Source organism: Bufo gargarizans, chromosome 4 (genome assembly GCF_014858855.1).
Source record: "Bufo gargarizans isolate SCDJY-AF-19 chromosome 4, ASM1485885v1, whole genome shotgun sequence".
Lineage (NCBI taxonomy): Eukaryota > Metazoa > Chordata > Amphibia > Anura > Bufonidae > Bufo > Bufo gargarizans.
Window position 1 is genome coordinate 419,747,920 of NC_058083.1, and position 18,553 is coordinate 419,766,472.

General features: G+C 42.6%; 1 protein-coding gene across 1 annotated transcript in view; it reads right to left on the reverse strand.

Moving 5' to 3' along the window:
* Nucleotides 1-1,203: 1,203 nt before the first annotated feature.
* The window catches only part of ACOXL (acyl-CoA oxidase like), a 511,506-nt gene continuing 494,156 nt past the window's right edge, over nucleotides 1,204-18,553 (reverse strand). The window contains exon 19 of the mRNA XM_044289630.1: nucleotides 1,204-1,643. Within this exon, the coding sequence (XP_044145565.1) occupies nucleotides 1,458-1,643 (186 nt within the window). The 3' untranslated portion in view covers nucleotides 1,204-1,457. The remainder of the gene's footprint in view (nucleotides 1,644-18,553) is intronic.

Below are 18,553 nucleotides of genomic sequence, written 5' to 3' on the forward strand. Positions count from 1 at the left end.
GTACAGTAGTTTACGGCCACATATTGGGTGTTTCTGTAAACGGCAGAGTCAGGGCAATAAAGATACAGTCTTGTTTGGCTGTTAACCCTTGCTTTGTTAGTGGAAAAAATGGGTTAAAATGGAAAATTAGACAAAAAAATGAAATTCTCAAATTTCTTCCCCATTTGCCAATAACTCTTGTGCAACACCTAAAGGGTTAACGACGTATGTAAAATCAGTTTTGAATACCTTGAGGGGTGTAGTTTCTTAGATGGGGTCATTTTTGGGAGGTTTCTATTACCTAAGCCTCACAATATGACTTCAAACCTGAACTGGTCCATAAAAAGTGGGATTTTGAAGATTTCTGAAAAATTTCAAAATTTGCTTCTAAACTTCTAAGCCTTGTAACATCCCCAAAAAATAAAATATCATTCCCAAAATGCTACAAACATGAAGTAGACATATGGGGAATGTAAAGTCATCACAATTTTTGGGGGTATTACTATGTATTACAGAAGTAGAGAAACTGAAACTTTGAAATTTGCTAATTTTTGCAATTTTGGGGTAAATTAGGTATTATTTTGTGCAAAAAAAATAATTTTTTTGACTTCATTTTACCACTGTCATGAAGTACAATATGTGACGAAAAAACAATCTCAGAACGGCCTGGATAAGTCAAAGCGTTTTAAAGTTATGTGCACTTAAAGTGACACTGGTCAGATTTGCAAAAAATGGCCTGGTCCTTAAGGTGAAATAAGGCTGTGTCCCTATGGGGTTAACAGTGACATCCACCGCGACCTTTAACATCCTATAACAGTGACATCCACTGCAACCTTTAACATCCTATAACCGTGACATCCACCTTGCTGCCATAATAGTACTCTAATAGCGGCATCCACAGTGACCTATAACAGTGAAGAAAAATGGCTGGTTGTTATGGAAACTTGGTGTAAAACTGTGTGTATGTCAGTGAGGCGAAGATTTGAAGGACCTACAAACTTCTATTGCCCTGTAATGGTCATGTGACAGTCTATATGTCAGTTGGGATATGAGTGAAATATATTTGACTTTTTTGTGGATATCTCAAGAACCATACTTTCTAGAGAGCTGAAACCCACTCTTTCTAAGCCCCTGATTTACCAGATTTGGTGCAGATCGGTCCAGCCGTTTAGCCGTGCATAAGAACAGACAAATAAAAAGAGATAAAGCATATACGTACATCAATGGATTTTGAGTATTCAGTTTATTATGAAAAACAATCTACTTTTAAATTACAAAAGTCCCACATTTCTATTTGTCCAGTTATATTTAATATGTGTTTTCCCTCTGTATTAACAATTAAAAGAGGATTGTGTGTTTATTATAAAGGTAATTTGATAATTTCCTGCATCTGAGAAGACGAAAGCTCAACATTTTCCGAGTCACTTCATTTAATTCATTTCTACTTTACTTGGCAGCACTATGTAAACAGGATCAGGTTATAGCTTGGCACTGATTTTCCTTGGCACTTTGTGGTCATCCTCTTTTGGCTGGGGGTAATAAGCCCACTGTGCCCTCGAGCTGGGAATGCCAGCAATAGGGGCTTGGATGGTGTCACGTGGTATGTTAAAAGCGGAAACAACCTTCAGGGCATCATCTTTCACCAACCTGCACAGCTCCAGTAACTGTAAGACAAAAAACAATTACATGTGAGGCGTGATAACCGGGTATAGACTCACAATGACTCACGCCGCCAACGAAGCTGCTTGTATTCTAAGTAAACACTATAGAAGGCCCAGCCGTAACACCAGCTTATGTTGTACATTCAGTACTCTGCAAATTCACTTATATATGGTCCTTTATACACAATAGGCACTAATATTTCTCTGCAGTACAAAACATGAATGTCAGCACATCTGCTGTGCAATGATCCAGAGGTCCCTTTACACTGCCTGAACATCGGGCAGTCTTCGCTGTGTTCATAGGAATGCTATAATCTGTGGTGTAATGGTGCTGCCGAGTATCCGATGAAAAAGTGAAATGTGCATGCAGTCACTAAATAATCGTTTGCCGGCAGCATATTGTGCCGTCCAAACATCACTCTGCTGTCAGTAAACAATGATTCTGTATGGGGATGAGTGATGGCACTGGCGATCACTCCTCCTCGTACATTTTTATGCAGCAATCTCCTTCACTGATAAGCTGGTGAGTGTCAGAAAGGATCGCTTTCTTCCAGACAATTTGCTTAATTGAGCCATGTAAAGGGGCCTTGAACCCCCAGGACCCCATCCATAGGAGGAAGAGGTTGGTCCCTGAGCTCCCAGCAGTGGGACAATAAATAAGTAGGACAGCATAGGCGGCGGATGTGCAGAACAGTGTTGGCAATCTCACGAAATGGCAAAACTACTTCATGACCCGTCCGATTTCTTCTAACACAGATAACTTTACTTTGCTTTACATATGGAAGGCTATGTTCAAACTGATCTATGCCCTTCGGTTTTTTAAGGTTTTTGCGACTTTAATTGGCAAGAATAGTGTAGCATGCAGTGCTATTCTTGCTGTCAAAATTATGGTTCCCCCGATGGGAACCATTAAAATGCAATGGGTTCGAACTGGAGTGTGAACAGAGCCTAACTAGCACAGAAATAACGCAGTAGATAATTTTTTTGTAAGTAAAGATTCGTTTTCTCTGAAAGGGACATGAAGACTAAAATCTAATGTATGTCCATTTGTTGTGAAGTTGAATACATTGATCTTTGCTAAACTACCGAGAAAGGGCAGACACGAATGTGCACAGTGATGAAATAATAATGGGTTAATGTACACTGTTATGTCACACTACTGGGATAATGCAAACAGTACTGTCACAGTACAGACATAATGCACACAGTGATGTCACAGTATAGGGATAATGAACACAGTTATGTCACGGTACACAGATGATCTAATCAGTGATAAGTCAACACATTAATTTTATTAACAGCGATGCACACAATGATGTCCCAGCACTGGAATAATGCACAGCAGGTGTAAAGGTGGGAATCAATAGTAAAATTTAGAGCGAGAACACCATTTTCTATGCCCCCTTACATGCATTTCACTACTAACTGAACCTTTTGAGTGCAGATGAGCCCCTTTAGTTGTTGTACTCCATGAAATACACATTGGATATGATGACCATTGCTAGAGCAGAAGACATTTAGTTGTGTGGTATTGGATACAAAACATTTGCTTATTGAACACTCTCAGTCCAATTAGTCGCCCCTCAAACTCTACCAACTTGCCAAAATGCCTTCAAGTGCATCTTAGGGGCATGTTTAGCAGTCAATAATCGTAATAAAAGTAGCCTCTGAGAAAATGTCCAGCTGTTAGTGTGCCCTGTATCTAGGAGTAATCGACTGTCGTATGTGATGGCTCCCTAGATCTTCACACCAGCAGTTGGGGCAGTGTGTCACTCCACAACAAAGGCAGCACTGAAGCTATCATCACAAGGCCTCCATACTCTAACCTGATCACTATCGGATCCCAAATGGAACCTGGATTCATTGCTAAAGACGATACTGTTCCAGTCTGTTGCAGTCCAACTTTCTTGTTCACAATACCAATGCAAAAGGAGGCAATGATGGCTGACTGTCAATGGCAGGACACATTATGGGTGCCATGACACCAAATTTCCTTTTGCTATGTGCCTGTAAATGGTCCATGCAGAGACAAGGGTGTGTAATAAAGATACCACCTGTGTCTGGATGGTGGTTTACTGAAGCCACAAAGAAGACATTAACCAGCATCTGGATCACAGCATCTATCGCATATCAATTTATCTCATATATACAGCATCTTGCAAAATTATTAACTTGCTTTACAGTTTTTCCTTTTTTTGTTGCTTTACAACCTGGAATTAAAATGGATTTTTCAGGGTTAAAATGTAGGGCCTACGATGAGTCAAAGTCAGTTATTTGCAAAGTCTTATGAGACTTCGTTGAATAACTTCGGTATTTGATTTTTAAACTGAAAAAACAATTTAAAACTTGGATCCGTTCTGAGGTACCAGTCCTCTAGGATCCGAAGCTCGCTTCACTCATCACTAATTATAACCTTGTGGGGACATTACTACTGTGTAGGTAACTGAGAAAATCACTATTACTCTGGGGTGTAAAATATGGTACTTTTGATATGTTGCACACTGTAAATGTCTGGATCACTACATGAGGCATTTGGGATCATTTATCAAACTGGTGTAAAGTAGAACTGTCTTAGATGCCCATAGCAACCAATCAGATTCCACCTTTCATTTTCCAAAAGAGCTGTCAAAAATTTAAGGTGGAATCTGATTGGTTGCTGTAGGCAACTAAGCCAGTTCTACTTTTCACCAGTTTGATAAATTACGCCAACAGTTATTTTTTTCACTATTTGTCTATGTGGCACTATTTTTTGGGCATGGTAATTATAGTTACGATGATATTTTGAAGTGCAGTTTTCTGAAGCATTGTGCCACAAAGTAGGTACACTATTAAGGGCAGATGGAGTTAAAAAAGGAACAGAATTTGGAGTATAATATGTGCATCTAGAGAAAGTCGTTATGGGGGTCTGAGCCAGATGGAAAAGGTGGGAAACTTGAACAACTCCAATTGAAAACACGTGTCACCTGTAAGTCACTCGCTATAACTACCGTATTTTTCGCCCTATAAGACGCACCCCCTCAAAAGTGGGAGGAAAGTGTGTTCTGTAATCAGTTATACAGTCTACAGAGCTCCTGTGTAACACAAATATTTACCACGATACGGTCACTTTATGCTAGTAAAATGAGTCTTTGTATGGTGTGTTTTTTCAGTAACAGTATGATAATATTATTATATATATCTATCATATCTAAACATCTCTTTTAATCTATATTTCTGTTCATCCATTCAACCTACTGATTTGTAAAAAAAAAATTACATAATCTCTCAAGATTGGCAAATTTATTGTGCAACGTCTGTTGCGATCTGCCAACGAAAATTATGTGCATATTATTTAGAATAATTATTTACAATTAAAGACTTGGAAAAAATGTGGTCTATACTGGTAAGGCTACTTTCACACTTGCGTTTGGGGTTCCGCTCAGAATGCCTCAGTCTGGCACCGTTTGGCCTCTGCTCAGAAGGCGGACACCCTCCGCCTGGCCGTGCGGAGCCAAACGGATCCATCCAGACTTGCAATGTAAGTCAATGGGGACGGATCCGTTTGAAGTTGACACAATATGGCTCAATTTCAAACGGATCCATCCCCCATTGACTTTCAATGTAAAGTCTGGACGGATCCGTCTGACTAACTTTCAGACTTAGATTTTTTTCTGAAATATAATACAGACGGATCCGTTCTGAACGGATCCCATCGTCTGCATTATAGGAGCAGATCTGTCTGTGCAGACACCAGACGGATCCGCTCCGAACGCAAGTGTGAAAGTAGCCTAACTTGGGGTGCTTTCACACTTGTGTTGATGATTCCGGCAGGCAGTTCCGTTGCCTGTATGAAAATGCATGTCATTTTTTCTGACTGATCAGGCATTTTTCAGACTTATCAGGATCCTGATCAGTCTGAAAAATGACTGATAAATCAGAAAAATGCATTGCAATACCGGATCCGTTTTTCTGGTGTCATCCGGCAAAACTGATTCGGTATTAATTTTTTTATCACATTTTTAAAGGTCTGTGCATGCGGCAATGCAGCACTAATACATTCCTATGGAAAAAAATGATGGAACTGGCATTCAGGCAAGTGTTCTGTTTTTTGGGCCGGAGATAAAACCGCAGCATGCTGCGGTATTATCTCCGTCCTGAAAAGTAAAAAAAACTGAACTGAAGACATCCTGATGCATCCTGAACGGATTGCCGTTCAGAATGCATGGGGATAAAACTGATCAGTTCTTTTCAAGTATTGAGCCCCCTTAGGACGGAGCTCTATGCCGGAAAAGAAAAACGCTAGTGTGAAAGTACCCTTATCTCCATGTTGAGAATATAACTTCAGCAGGCAATCCAGTGTGACTCCTCGGTGCTATTTTTATGTGTCTAGATGCGTGTCATCTAAGTCCATGTTTATTTGTTGTATTGGGTCTTAGGGACTTCCTGAGATGATGATTAACTACAATGTCTTTTACAATTAAATACCTCTGACATGTTATGTGTCTGTTTAACAGCACAAACTGTGACTGCTAATCAATGAGTGTGTTCTGTAACTTGTGATTACTTAGGCTGCATGCACATAACCATATTTTCTTCAGTATGCTATCAGAACAGTGACTTATACACGTTAATGGGACATCTATATATCCATCTGTATGCCTGATGAGAACCACAGGTCTTGTCCATTTGTGCAGATGAGAATAGCCCTTTCTGTTGATGGGGAGGGAGAATAAATGTAATGCACACAGAAGCTATCTGTTTTTTTGTGACACGAAAATCAGAGGTCTGCATGAGGTCTCAATGGGGTTGTCTGGAAACAATTAACTTTTCTGTGATACTGACAGCCTACCTGCACTATTGAAACATCCATACTCGCTTGCTCCCCACTGCTCCAATCCTGCATCCTGGCCTCCCGCATGTCCATCTTCTGGCCCCCAGCCTGTTTATTTCCATCATGGGAATGGTCACCTCCTCTGCTGTGGACCGCACAATGGACATGCAGGAGCCAGTGCGCAGTATCGGAGTACAGGTAGGTATGAATATTTTAATAGCAGAGGCAGGCTACGGGCATCAATGAAAAGTTAGTTATTCAAGGAAAAGCATGGCAACTCACTGATATTAAACATTGTGGATAACCACTCATAATATGAAAGAGTTAACCGATTACACACAAAGATGAAACATCTGCCATACTTAGACTGTAATGTAAACACATTCCATGTCCTGATAACAGGGTTAGTAAGTGTTAGTAATGATTAGTCATTGGCCTTTCACCATTACATGCATATAGTTTCATAAAAATAAATGAAAATCCAAAAGTCAAAAATAGCACACGTTTGTTTCTAGCTAAAACAAAAAATGTCATAAATGACAATAATTAGCTAGTAGATTCAACATAACATCATGGAAACCCAACGTAGATCACATCCAGCAATGATATAGTCAGTTAGGAACAGATGAATTCCATTCTCATAGAACAGCAGGTCTCCATGCAGGCAGCAGTTCATTCTGAGATACAGAGATTAATGGCTTGCCACAGGTTCGATGGTGCCCTGTGCAGTACCTTCTACTAACACTCATCCCATTCCATGGTGTCCTGAAAGGTATCCAAATAATACAATCTTACCAGGCCCAAATAACATTGCCCATTAAAGGGCAAATAACTTAATAAAAAAAGTAATACCTTAACTGCTCCCGTCACTCCTGTTCCACTGCTTCCTGGCTCTCTCACTGGTCTTTATTTTCTGGTTCCTCCTGACCCAAGCCATATGATTGCCCAGCTAATCACTGGCTGCAGCCATACTACACTGAATACTACACTGAATGCTACCCTTTAAGACACGTTAGAAGTGTTTGCAGGTCCAACATGCAATAAAAGACACTCATAAATATCTGTACAGACTCAATCCTGTAAATGCTCCGGTACTAAAACACATAAAACAACCCTGGATCAGCACATACAAGCCACATCACTTATTATTGAGAAGCAGCCCTTTGTGCTTCTGCTTATTTCCCAGCATGGCAGACATTGTTCATTAGGCAATTTCCCTTTAAAGATGATCTATTACATAAATGGGATAAAACTTTAGCAGCTTGTTCTAATAAAGTGCCGCAAACATTTCTTTAAGGCTAGAATATTAGATCTTTGTTGGAAACTTATTGATGTTCAGTATAAAGCTTCACAATTCTTTTATAAACATCCAGAGTAGAAGTCCTTTGTTCTGGCCATATCCACAAAGTTGACTGCATAAGAAAGATAAAAAGGGACATATTATAAATTGTAACAATTCTACAATTCTTTCATGGTGCAAGAAAGAAGAAGAAGAAAAAAACGACAAAGAATTGTCAAATCCATAGCTTTAATTAAAAAAAGCCCTCCATCGGCAATACAATGATTCTTTAGATTACTACACAAATATATTTTTTATACACTTCTTTAGCTTTCAACTGAATGCTCTACCCTGCCATCAATGGTTTTTGTCTGACTGAAAACCAGCACTCATGCCGGAAAGTGGCCCATTATAGTCTATTGGGTCCAGAGGTGAACTGCAGTATCCCACAATACCGGATCTGTTGAACAGCCGGATTAGGTTACCAGAGATGTCAATGTAGCCTGATTCACATATCTGCATTAAAAATCGTCTGTGGTACAGTCTGTCATGGGTATGCACCTGGAGACACTGGGGGAATTTATCATGAGGCTAATAGTTGAAGTCAGTTTTCCTTGAATTTATCAAACGCTACGCATTGTTTGTTATATTTGTAACATCTTTGAACATAACACTTTTGTCTAGAAATGTTACTTAACATTTCTCCTACTGGAAAAGTTATGGGACTTTTTACGACTTAAGTCTGAAACATATTAGATCTGGAGTTAAACTCATTAGCATAGCTAACCATGACAACTTTTCCAACTGAAGTGGTGCCGTTATGCAAAAAGTTGAAGAATTTTCACAAAAGTGACCTCAAAACATTGCAAAATCTCTAGTCTGCAACTTTTGAAAGACAGAATGCTGGAGTGCAGGACTTGATAAATCCCCCCAATTATCCCCAGGTTAGTGTTTCATGAGACATGGCCAAAGACAGGACTTGCCCTGAGTTTCTCGGCGTGGACCCTTGGCCCAGTTCAAAAAATGGTGGTGTTAATAGCACCACATAACTACACAGAACAAAAATACGGTCATGTTAGAAAGCCCTTAATGTAATATAGGTTTGATGAATCAGACCTTATAATTTTGGATTTTAAATGAAATAAAGACTATTGGACATCAAACGTGTCTACAATAAAAATCTACTTTAAAAATAGTCTTTATTAAAAATGTTGCATTATTTTAGGTCTACAGCTTTTTTACAGATCTATGTGTCTCCATGGTATCAGATCACATATAGTCTGACCCTACAGTCTCTGTTTCTTCCATCTGTCCCCTATTTCTTACTAAGGGTATATTCAGACGTTGTGGCTGAGGTCACAAAACTGCATTTGAAAACCACATGGGGTTTTACCTCAGTGTACCTGTACAGGAAAGGCTTCTTACACATCAGCGTATGTTATTTCCCTTATTCTTCTCCGTCACAGGAGCAGAACAAAAAAAAACAAAAAAACTGAAGTGCTGGATTTGGTACCTAACTGAAGCAAACAGAATCAAACAGACCTAATACTCTAATTTTTTGTGGCACCATGAAGAAGGGTTAATAAACTCCTACTAAAATCTCAGCTTGTAGTTCTTGAGACCACATGGAAAGGTGAGCTTTTAAAATCTGTACATATTTTACAGCGCTGCATGGTGGCTGTTGTTGCTGGGGTGCTGTGCCTGTGGGTTGGTGCTGCCTAGTGCCATATGGGGGCTTAGTTTGACAGCAGGGGTGCTGTTGGACTGTTGGGTTGCGCCACCTGCTGGTGTGGTGTTGCAGTGGTGGTGGTCACCATGTGGCACTGCACCAATTTAGAGTATGTACCCACTCATAGACACAACCTTGGTGTGGTGAGTGGGCCTATGCATTTTGAACAAAATGTATACTAATGCCTGGTGTACGCTATGTAGATTAGGGCTTGGTATACTATAATCTATGCTGAGAAATGATATGAATTGTGCTGAGGAGCAATAATAGATCAATAGCATAGTATGCTATACATGGCATAGCATGGGGATGTGCAATCAATGCTTTTTCTCTGGAATTATTAAAAGGTATTTCTGCCACTTATTTGGCTATAGATAAAGTCGAGCTGCCAATGAAAAGTACACTGGACCAATGTAAATGAAAAATAGTCCACAGCGCTTGCACTTTCAAAGAACCGAATAGGCGGGGGTGCCGTAAGTTGGGACCCCCCCACCTACTGTATGTTTTATTAATAGTCTGTACTAAGGCCATCCATTTTTAAATCCTGAATAACTTCTTAAGTCACCATCTGCCGCTTTCAACTCAAGAACATCTCTTGTATTTATTTGCTCCTTCCTCACTCCTCAGTCAACTCAAATACAAGTGCATGTCCTTGTCATCTCCTGCCTGGACTACTGCAACATCCTCTTCTGTGGCCTCTCATTTACAATTCTTGTACTCCTACAATCTATCCTCAACTGTTCTGCCCGCCAAATCCACCTCTCCTCTCTTCTCTGTCTCTTCCTTCTGTCATACCCTTCAATATATTGAAATACAAAAACTACATATACAGCCATCCACGATCTGTCCCCTCGTTACAGCTCTTACCTGCTTTCCCGTTCCATCCCCACATATAATCTCTGATCCTCACAAGACCTCCTTCCTTGCTGTCCTCTTGTCTTTTCCTCACACAATCATCTAAAAGATTTCTCACGTGTATCCTCCATACTCCAGCACATCATACTCTCCCCCAAACCTTCAAAAGCAACCTGAAAAGCAACCACCAACCTACCACCTGGAATAAGTATTCTGCCACCATACAAACCCTCTCCTACTGAGTCTTCCCAGTTTGTAGATTGTAAACCCTCGCTGGCAGGGTCCTTGTCCCCTGTGTACCAGTCTGTTACTAAGATCATGCTCATTGGATGTGTTGTTCTATATTATGTATGTATGCCCACTCTTTGATGTACAGCGCAATGGAATTAATGGCGCTTTTAAATAAATAATAATTAAAGAGGTTCTGCACTTTACACAACCCCATCTTCCATTGTGCTGTATATCAAAGAATGGGTCTGTTTCACAGATTTTAAGAGAGATGGCCCATGCATGTGCAGCCACTTAAACTATACATGTCTGACACAGGGGACAGATTGGGTGCAAGCCTTAGAAGTGAGAAGGGAGCCCCTGCACATTTGAGAAGGGTAAATCCAGCACTAGTCCAAGGAGAAATCTAAACGCACACAACTTTATTTCATGTTATTTACGGTAATTTTTTATTGAAAATCAGGACATCCTGGGCGGAGCCTAGCGGCGCATGGAGTAGGACGCACGGCGCACCAGCTCCGGCGATAATCCTACCTATTATCCGTTCAGCGGTGGCATTTTGTGCTGTAATCATCGGGAGAAGCGGGGGACTTACTTAAGCAGCGGTCCGGTGCAATACTCCAGCGACATGCCGGCAAAAAGGGGCAAGACGCCGAGCCGACATGAGAGGGAGAGCCGTTTCCAAGATGGCGCCGAGGAGGAGGACTGGCCTGACCTGAGGGCGGCGGTGAGTCAGGGAGCTGCAGCGCGGCTGGAGCGCTTCGCTCACAAGCCCCATCAGTCCCCCAGTCATGAGTGGGGAGAAGATGACGCCCTGGCACCAGTACATGTGGGCATAGGGGAGCAGGATGGCCCCTGTGCTGATGAGCAGCAGCCCCTCGGCCAGCAAGAGGGGGGGCGAGCACTAGTCTGAGCAGCAATGAGAAAAGTCTGCCAGAGTTGAATGCCCTTGAGCCTACCTTGAAGGATATAATGGCTGCTATTGCTAACTGCAATGTCACCCTCCAATCCATGAATATCAATATTGGAAGCCTAAAAGCTGATATCTCCATTATTCGTCATGACCTGCATAAGGTAGCTGAACGCACTTCAGAGGTAGAGAGGAGGGTCTCGGATCTGGAGGACGGGGCCGTTACCCTACAGAGAGAGAGAGCCGGGCTGCGTCTAAGGACATAGCGGCGCTTTATGCGAAAACCGACGACCTTGAAAACCGCTCTCGCCGCAATAATATTAGGCTGGTGGGAATACCTGAGAAGTCTGAAGGCCCAGAGGCTACTGAATTTATTGAAAAATGGCTTGCGGAAAAATTCCGTGATAATGGACTCTCTGCACTTTATGCGGTTGAACGAGCGCACCGGGTCCCTACCCGGCCCCTACCTCCAGGGCGTCCGCCACGCCCAATACTTGCTAAAATCCTGCACTACCGCGATAGAAACACTATACTGAGAGCTGCAAGGTCTCACCCTGATTTGAAAATTAATGGGGTTCAGGTGTCTCTGTTCCCAGATTATTCGTCGGATGTACAAAAGAAGAGGGCTCGCTTTGTGGAGATTAAACGGAGGCTGAGGGACTTGCAAGTCCAATATTCTATGATGTTCCCGGCCAGGCTCAGGTTGGTGGCGTTTGGATCCGCTGTGTTCTTTGAAGATTCGGATGCTGCGGTCAAGTGGCTGGACCAAAATGAACGTCGCCTCAGGATCCCATCAACTGACACTTGAGACTGTTGGACATGCCTGTTCCTGGACGGAGGTTTGCTGTCCCCTGGACTGTCCATTCACCGTTGTGGACGTTTCACTTTCGTCTTATGCCGGTTGCTGAAGACGCATTGTGGGTAGAGCATATACGCCCTTGGTTGCTCCCCACTTTCTTATTGTGCCTGTGTATGGTATCTTGCCGGATGCTGTGCTGCTTCAGGCGCTGTTGGGCCAAGTTCACATTGTTGGCCCCAGGTTCAATAGAGTATCTGGTTATGCTACCTATGTTTATTATGTGGGTTGGGTTGGGTTGGGTTGGGTTGGGTGGGTGGGGGGGAGGGGGGAGGGGTCAGTGGGGGCTAATACTGTCAAATGGGTTATTGTTGGCATTTCGAAGATGTTGAAACGTACAGGAGATTGTAATCTGATGATTGACGCTACTTTTTCTTGCAGCTGCTGGGAGGTGGAGATGAATGGATCACTAACCTACTTTTCTTTATGTATGCATTCTTATGGGGCCTGTTACTAGAATACTTAGTTGGAATGTGAGGGGAATGGCAGATGCCACAAAGAGACATGGTTTGTTCCGTTACCTATCTAGATATCAGCCAGCAATAGTATGTCTGCAGGAAACGCATATGACCAAACAGTCTGTACATGTTCTGCAAAAGCCGTGGCTGGGTTATTCGGTGCACTCCGTCTTCTCCTCGCATTCCAGGGGGGTTAGTGTCCTGGTTCATAAGAATATTATCTTTGAATGCCTTAGGGTCTGTGTGGATGAGGAGGGTAGATTTATTGGGATTCACTGTGTGGTGCATGGTTTAAGAATGGTGTTGGCGACAATCTATATACCCCCGCCATTTTACTCGGTACCTTTGAGGAAGCTTATGGAGTTTATGGCAGAATTTTCTGAACTTCCAATGTTAATAGTGGGAGATTTTAATAACGTGCTCGACAGCTCGCTTGATAGATGCCAGATTACAGCTAGCGGTAGTACTACAGGTGTAACTCCGTTTGCGAGACTACTGAGGGAGCTAGGTCTGACGGACGTTTGGAGAGAGACCCACCCCTTAGACAGGAGGTATTCGTGTTGCTCCTAGACATATGGCTCCCTGTCACGAATAGATCTGGGTTTGGTGAACGCTCACATGTTTCCGTTTGTACGGAACTCAGAGTATCTTGCCAGGACCTTGTCAGACCATTCCATATTTAGTGTCGCCCTTGATATTTCGGAGACAGCCAGGCCGGGGGTTAAATATTGGCGTTTGAATGCTTTCTGGCTAACACTGATGGGGGACACGTCCGAGACACTTCAATCCCTTAGGGAATATTTTAGTATCAATGAGGGGTCTGCGTCTCCGATTGTTGTTTGGGAGGCGATGAAGGCCTTCCTCAGGGGCTCCCTTATTAAATCAGTCAGTCAGATCAAATCTAAATCTAGGCAGCTTGACCTACAGAAACATGACAGCATGAAACTAGCGGAGGAGGCCTTTGTGCTAAACCCGTCTGATCTAACAGGCAATGCTTTAAAGGCTAGGCAGGAGGAGCTGAGGTGTCACCTCTTGGAAGTTGCGGAGAGGAGACTAATGTTTTACAAGCAACAGTTTTTTACTGAAGGCGAGAGTGTAGGCCATATGCTCTCGATTATTGCAAAAGCTCAGCAAGGGTCGCAATGTATTACTGGCCTGATAGATTCTACTGGTGTTTTGAGACGAGATACTGAAAGTATCTTAAATATACTGAATAATTTTTATTCCTCTTTGTATACTTCCAAGATAACCTGTTCAGATGAGGAGATTGACGCCTTTTTGTCTTCATTGAATCTTCCTAAGTTGTCTAGGGAGGATTGTATGCGGTTAGAGGAGCCGATTGAGTTGGAGGAACTGAGGGCGGCACTAGTGGCTATGGCTAACGATAAGGCGCCAGGTTTAGATGGGCTTCCAGCGGAAGTATATAGGACCTTTGCGGAAGTGTTGCTCCCGGAACTTTTGACGGTATTCAATTATTCCAGAGAGGGGGGGGGGGGGGTATTGCCCCCGTCTATGCAGGAGGCGCTCATAGTCGTCATCCCTAAGCCGGACAAGGATCACTCTCTCCCTGACTCATATAGACCGATCTCTTTGCTCTCCACTGATGTTAAGTTGCTTGCAAAGGTGTTGGCCACGCGTCTGTCTAAAGTGATTTTGTCTATCATACACTCTGACCAGACTGGCTTCATGCCTCAGAAATCTACGTCAATTAATGTACGGAGAGTGTTCGCCAGTATTCAACTCCCAGCTGAAAATGTTGGAGATAGGGCTATCCTTTCTTTAGACGCGGCCAAGGCCTTCGACAGCATCGAGTGGCGGTTCCTGTGGAGAGTTATGGTGCATATGGGGTTTGGAGATGAGTACATATCCTAGGTCCGAGTGTTATACTCTAGTCCCAAAGCATGTGTCAGGGCGAATGGTGGGGTGTCCCCTAAGTTCTGTTTGGGCCGGGGCACTAGACAGGGGTGCCTGTTGTCGCCTCTGCTATTTGCAGTTGCGATTGAGCCGCTAGCCGCAGCGATTCATAGGTCATTTGACGTTCAGGGGTTCCAATATGGTACAGTTAACAATAAAGTGGCGATGTATGCGGACGATACTTTGCTTTTCCTGGGAGACACTGGTCCATCCCTGGAGGCAGCTATGATGATTATTGACCGCTTCGGTGCCCTGTCAGGTCTGACGATAAATTGGGGTAAATCGGCAATTATGCTGCTTGACGGGCAAGTGCAATCGCAGACAGTGCGAGAAAGAAATATTCCATGCGTAGCGTCCTTTAAATATTTGGGTATCCACGTATCCCCTAGAATCCGGGATTTTGAGCGCCTTAACTTTGACCCACTGGTTGTCAGCCTCAGGAATAAAGTCAAGGCATGGTGTAAACTGTACCTGTCGGTGGCGGGTAGAGTGAATCTTATTAAAATGGTGTTGATGCCCCAGCTACTCTATGTGCTACATAACTCCCCGGTCTGGCTGTCAAAGTCCAAATTTGATCAAATTAATGCTACTTTCAGGGAGCTCATATGGCGAAAGGGGCAACCGAGAATTAAACTTGAAACGTTGCAGTATCCTAAGACGGAAGGGGGCCTTGCAGTGCCAAACCCTTGGGTATACTTTCTGGCTGCGCAATGCCAACATTTTAAAGGGTGGTTAGAACCAGAATTGAGGGAGGTGACTTGTCAGCTGTTTACTCGTTGTTTGTCCTCTAGTGACCTTATGTTGATATTGGAGACTAAAGGAGTTGGGAAAGGTGGTCCTATGGGGGATTTGGGTCACTTGATGCAGTCCACGTGGAACAGGGTTAAACAGTTAAGAGGGGTTGTAGGCAATACGGAGTACACTCCACTGTGGGACAATCCCGGGCTGCCTGAGTTCCTCTCCTTATCTGACTTTGGGACATGGAGACGGAAGGGTATTCTGCGATTGGGCCACCTTCTGGAGGATAAAAACTTCATGTCCTTCGCCAGATTGCAGGAGGTATATGACTTGCCTAGAGCCCACTTCTATAAATACCTTCAGGTGAGACACGCATACAACTCCACATTTAGGGGCGAGACTGTGGTGGCAGGGTGAGATGCTGCGTTACACCAGATTTTATCCAGGGGGGCGAGGAGAGGTATGATCTCTTGTATATACAAGCTGTTGCTCGACAAGTTTTTACTGTCCCATCCGCTGACGGCTAGGGTTAAATGGGAAAAGGATGTTGGCGAGCTGACTGATGACCAATGGTCTGACATACTGGAGGCGATACCTCTCTCTTCCTTGAGTGAAGGTCGTAAACTCTCGCAGCTGTTCATTGTCCACAGGATTTACAAGACACCGGTTTTTTTGTTCCGCATTGGTTTTAGACCGACGGCTGAATGTCCGAGGTGCTCTGTGGATTCTGCGGATTTGGTGCATATGATGTGGACATGTGAGAGGTTAGGGAGGTACTGGGGGATGGTAACTCAGACTATACAAGACGTTTATAAGGTGCGGATACTGCCTGACCCTAGAGTGTGTGTGTTGGGGTATGTCTCTGAACTGGCCACTAGTCAGATACTTAAATTAACAATTGGAAGAGTGTTATATGTTGCTAGAAAGTTAATCGCCTTGCATTGGATACAGACAGCGCTGCCCACCTTAGGCGAATTCTTATGTACAGTTGACACGATGCTAAGTTATGAGAGAGTGGTGTATCAGAAACGCGGCTGCCCGGCAAAGTTTGAGAAACTATGGGAACCGTGGCTGTCGTTTCGACGTCTGAATAGGAATGTGTAGCGGTATGCCTTTGTAACTTTGATGCTAACTTGGGGTGGGAAGGGAAGGGAAGGGTGGGGGGATGGGTGGAAATTTGAGTGCTGCTTACCGTTGGGTAACTTGATTGATGTTAGCCATATGAGAAATATGTTTCTGTGTCTTCTCTGTTTGTGATTTGTACAACAGTGTATTTGCATTGTAAACGCTCAATAAAAAAAAGATCTGATTTAAAAAAAAAAAGAAAATCAGGACATCCTGGTATGATGCTTGCGCATTTCAAACCTCAGTAACAAATGGTTGTTACTCATAGCATAGCATACTTCCATCTTTTAGCAACCACTTCTGGAATGTAAGTCACGCATTAGTTAACCTGTAATTTGGTCTAACTTGGCCTGAGGGATTTCAATGATAGAAAGTTACGGACAAAAAAAAAAACAAGGTCATATCGAATACACAGTGAATAAAGGAAGAGTACCATGTTGTCTGGAGTCAATACATTTACCCCAAATCTGCGCTTCAATGTGTGCAGTAAGCAGCCTGTCCACTACACAATGGATGGCACTGTGTAGTTATGGTACCGGAGCTACTGCTGAACAGCTGATCGCTGGAGTTGTCAGGTGCTGGATAAACTGAACATATATTAATGGCCTATTCTGAGGATAGGCCATCAATATAAAAGTACCGGACAAGGCCTACATCTTTGTGACATACAGGCAAAAAGTGTTTAGATGCTCCTGATAAATTGCATAATTTGGGGGCAGCAATATCATGTAGATTCATGGAAAGTCCGACAAACTGTAAAATATATTCTTCACACTGTATAATATCCACGTGTGTAATTGTAGTTACTAAAAGACTCAATATTCTAGCGCTTCTGCTTGCTGGTTTTAATGAATATTAAACCACATCTAGTGGATCCCACACTTGTATTGTCCCACAGTTTTAACCAAGAGCCGGATGACACCATCTCCAACATTAACATACTGTAGGAAACTATGTTGCCAATCTTTGACACACATTTGGCAACAAATTTATAGTCAGATCTCAAGATCTTAAACAGACTTTCATCTTTATATAATACAGGCAAGTATTGCTTGATTATTTCAATTACATGATAATAATTTTGGCAAGAACAAATTCTAACTGTGACTGTCTGGTCCCCTGATACTTTATGCATTACTGTTAGAAAATATATCTTCATCCCTATTTTTTTAATTCACTATTTGCTTAGCCCAATTGAGCATAGGAATAGAGAATCCTCTTCTCAATAATCTGTTGTCTATTGTGCAGCATTCACTCTTAGGCTACATTCACACTAACATTTTGGCTTTCCATTTGTGAGGTCTGTCATGGACTCTCACAAGCGGTCCAAAACGGATCAGTTTTGCCCTAATACATTCTGAATGGAAAAGGATCCTCTCAGTTTGCCTCCGATCAGTCACCATTCCGCTCTGGAGGCGGACATCAAAACCTTCCTGCAGCGTTTTTCTGTCTGTCCCGGGATGTGGAGCGAGACGTATACGTCCTGACACACAATGTAAGTCAAAGTGGACGGATCAGTTTTCTCTGATACAATAGAAAACGGATCTGTCCCCCACTGACTTTTAATGGAGTTCATGACTGATCCGTCTTGGCTATATAAGACATAATACAACCGGATCCGTTCATGACTGATGCATGCGGTTGTATTATTGTAAAGGAATCGTTTTTGCAGATCCATGACGGATCCGCAAAAAACGCTAGCGTGAAAGTAGCCTTAGGAGTTACTAAAAGAAGATTTAGCCAATGATGGATTTTTATATATAAATTAGCTTATACAAAGGTATTGGATTCCTTCTCCATATATTGTACGTAAGGGATCGGTTGCCATTATCGTTATTCCTGTAGTTGGAGGCGTTACATGTAATCAATGTAATGACCATACCGGTGGATGTCTGACACCATAAATGTATTTCTCCTAACATCAGGACACACACCTACAAGATGGGTAAAAACCTAGCACCCACAAGACAACCTTGTCTCAGTAAATAATAAATATTGAAAAAAATATAAT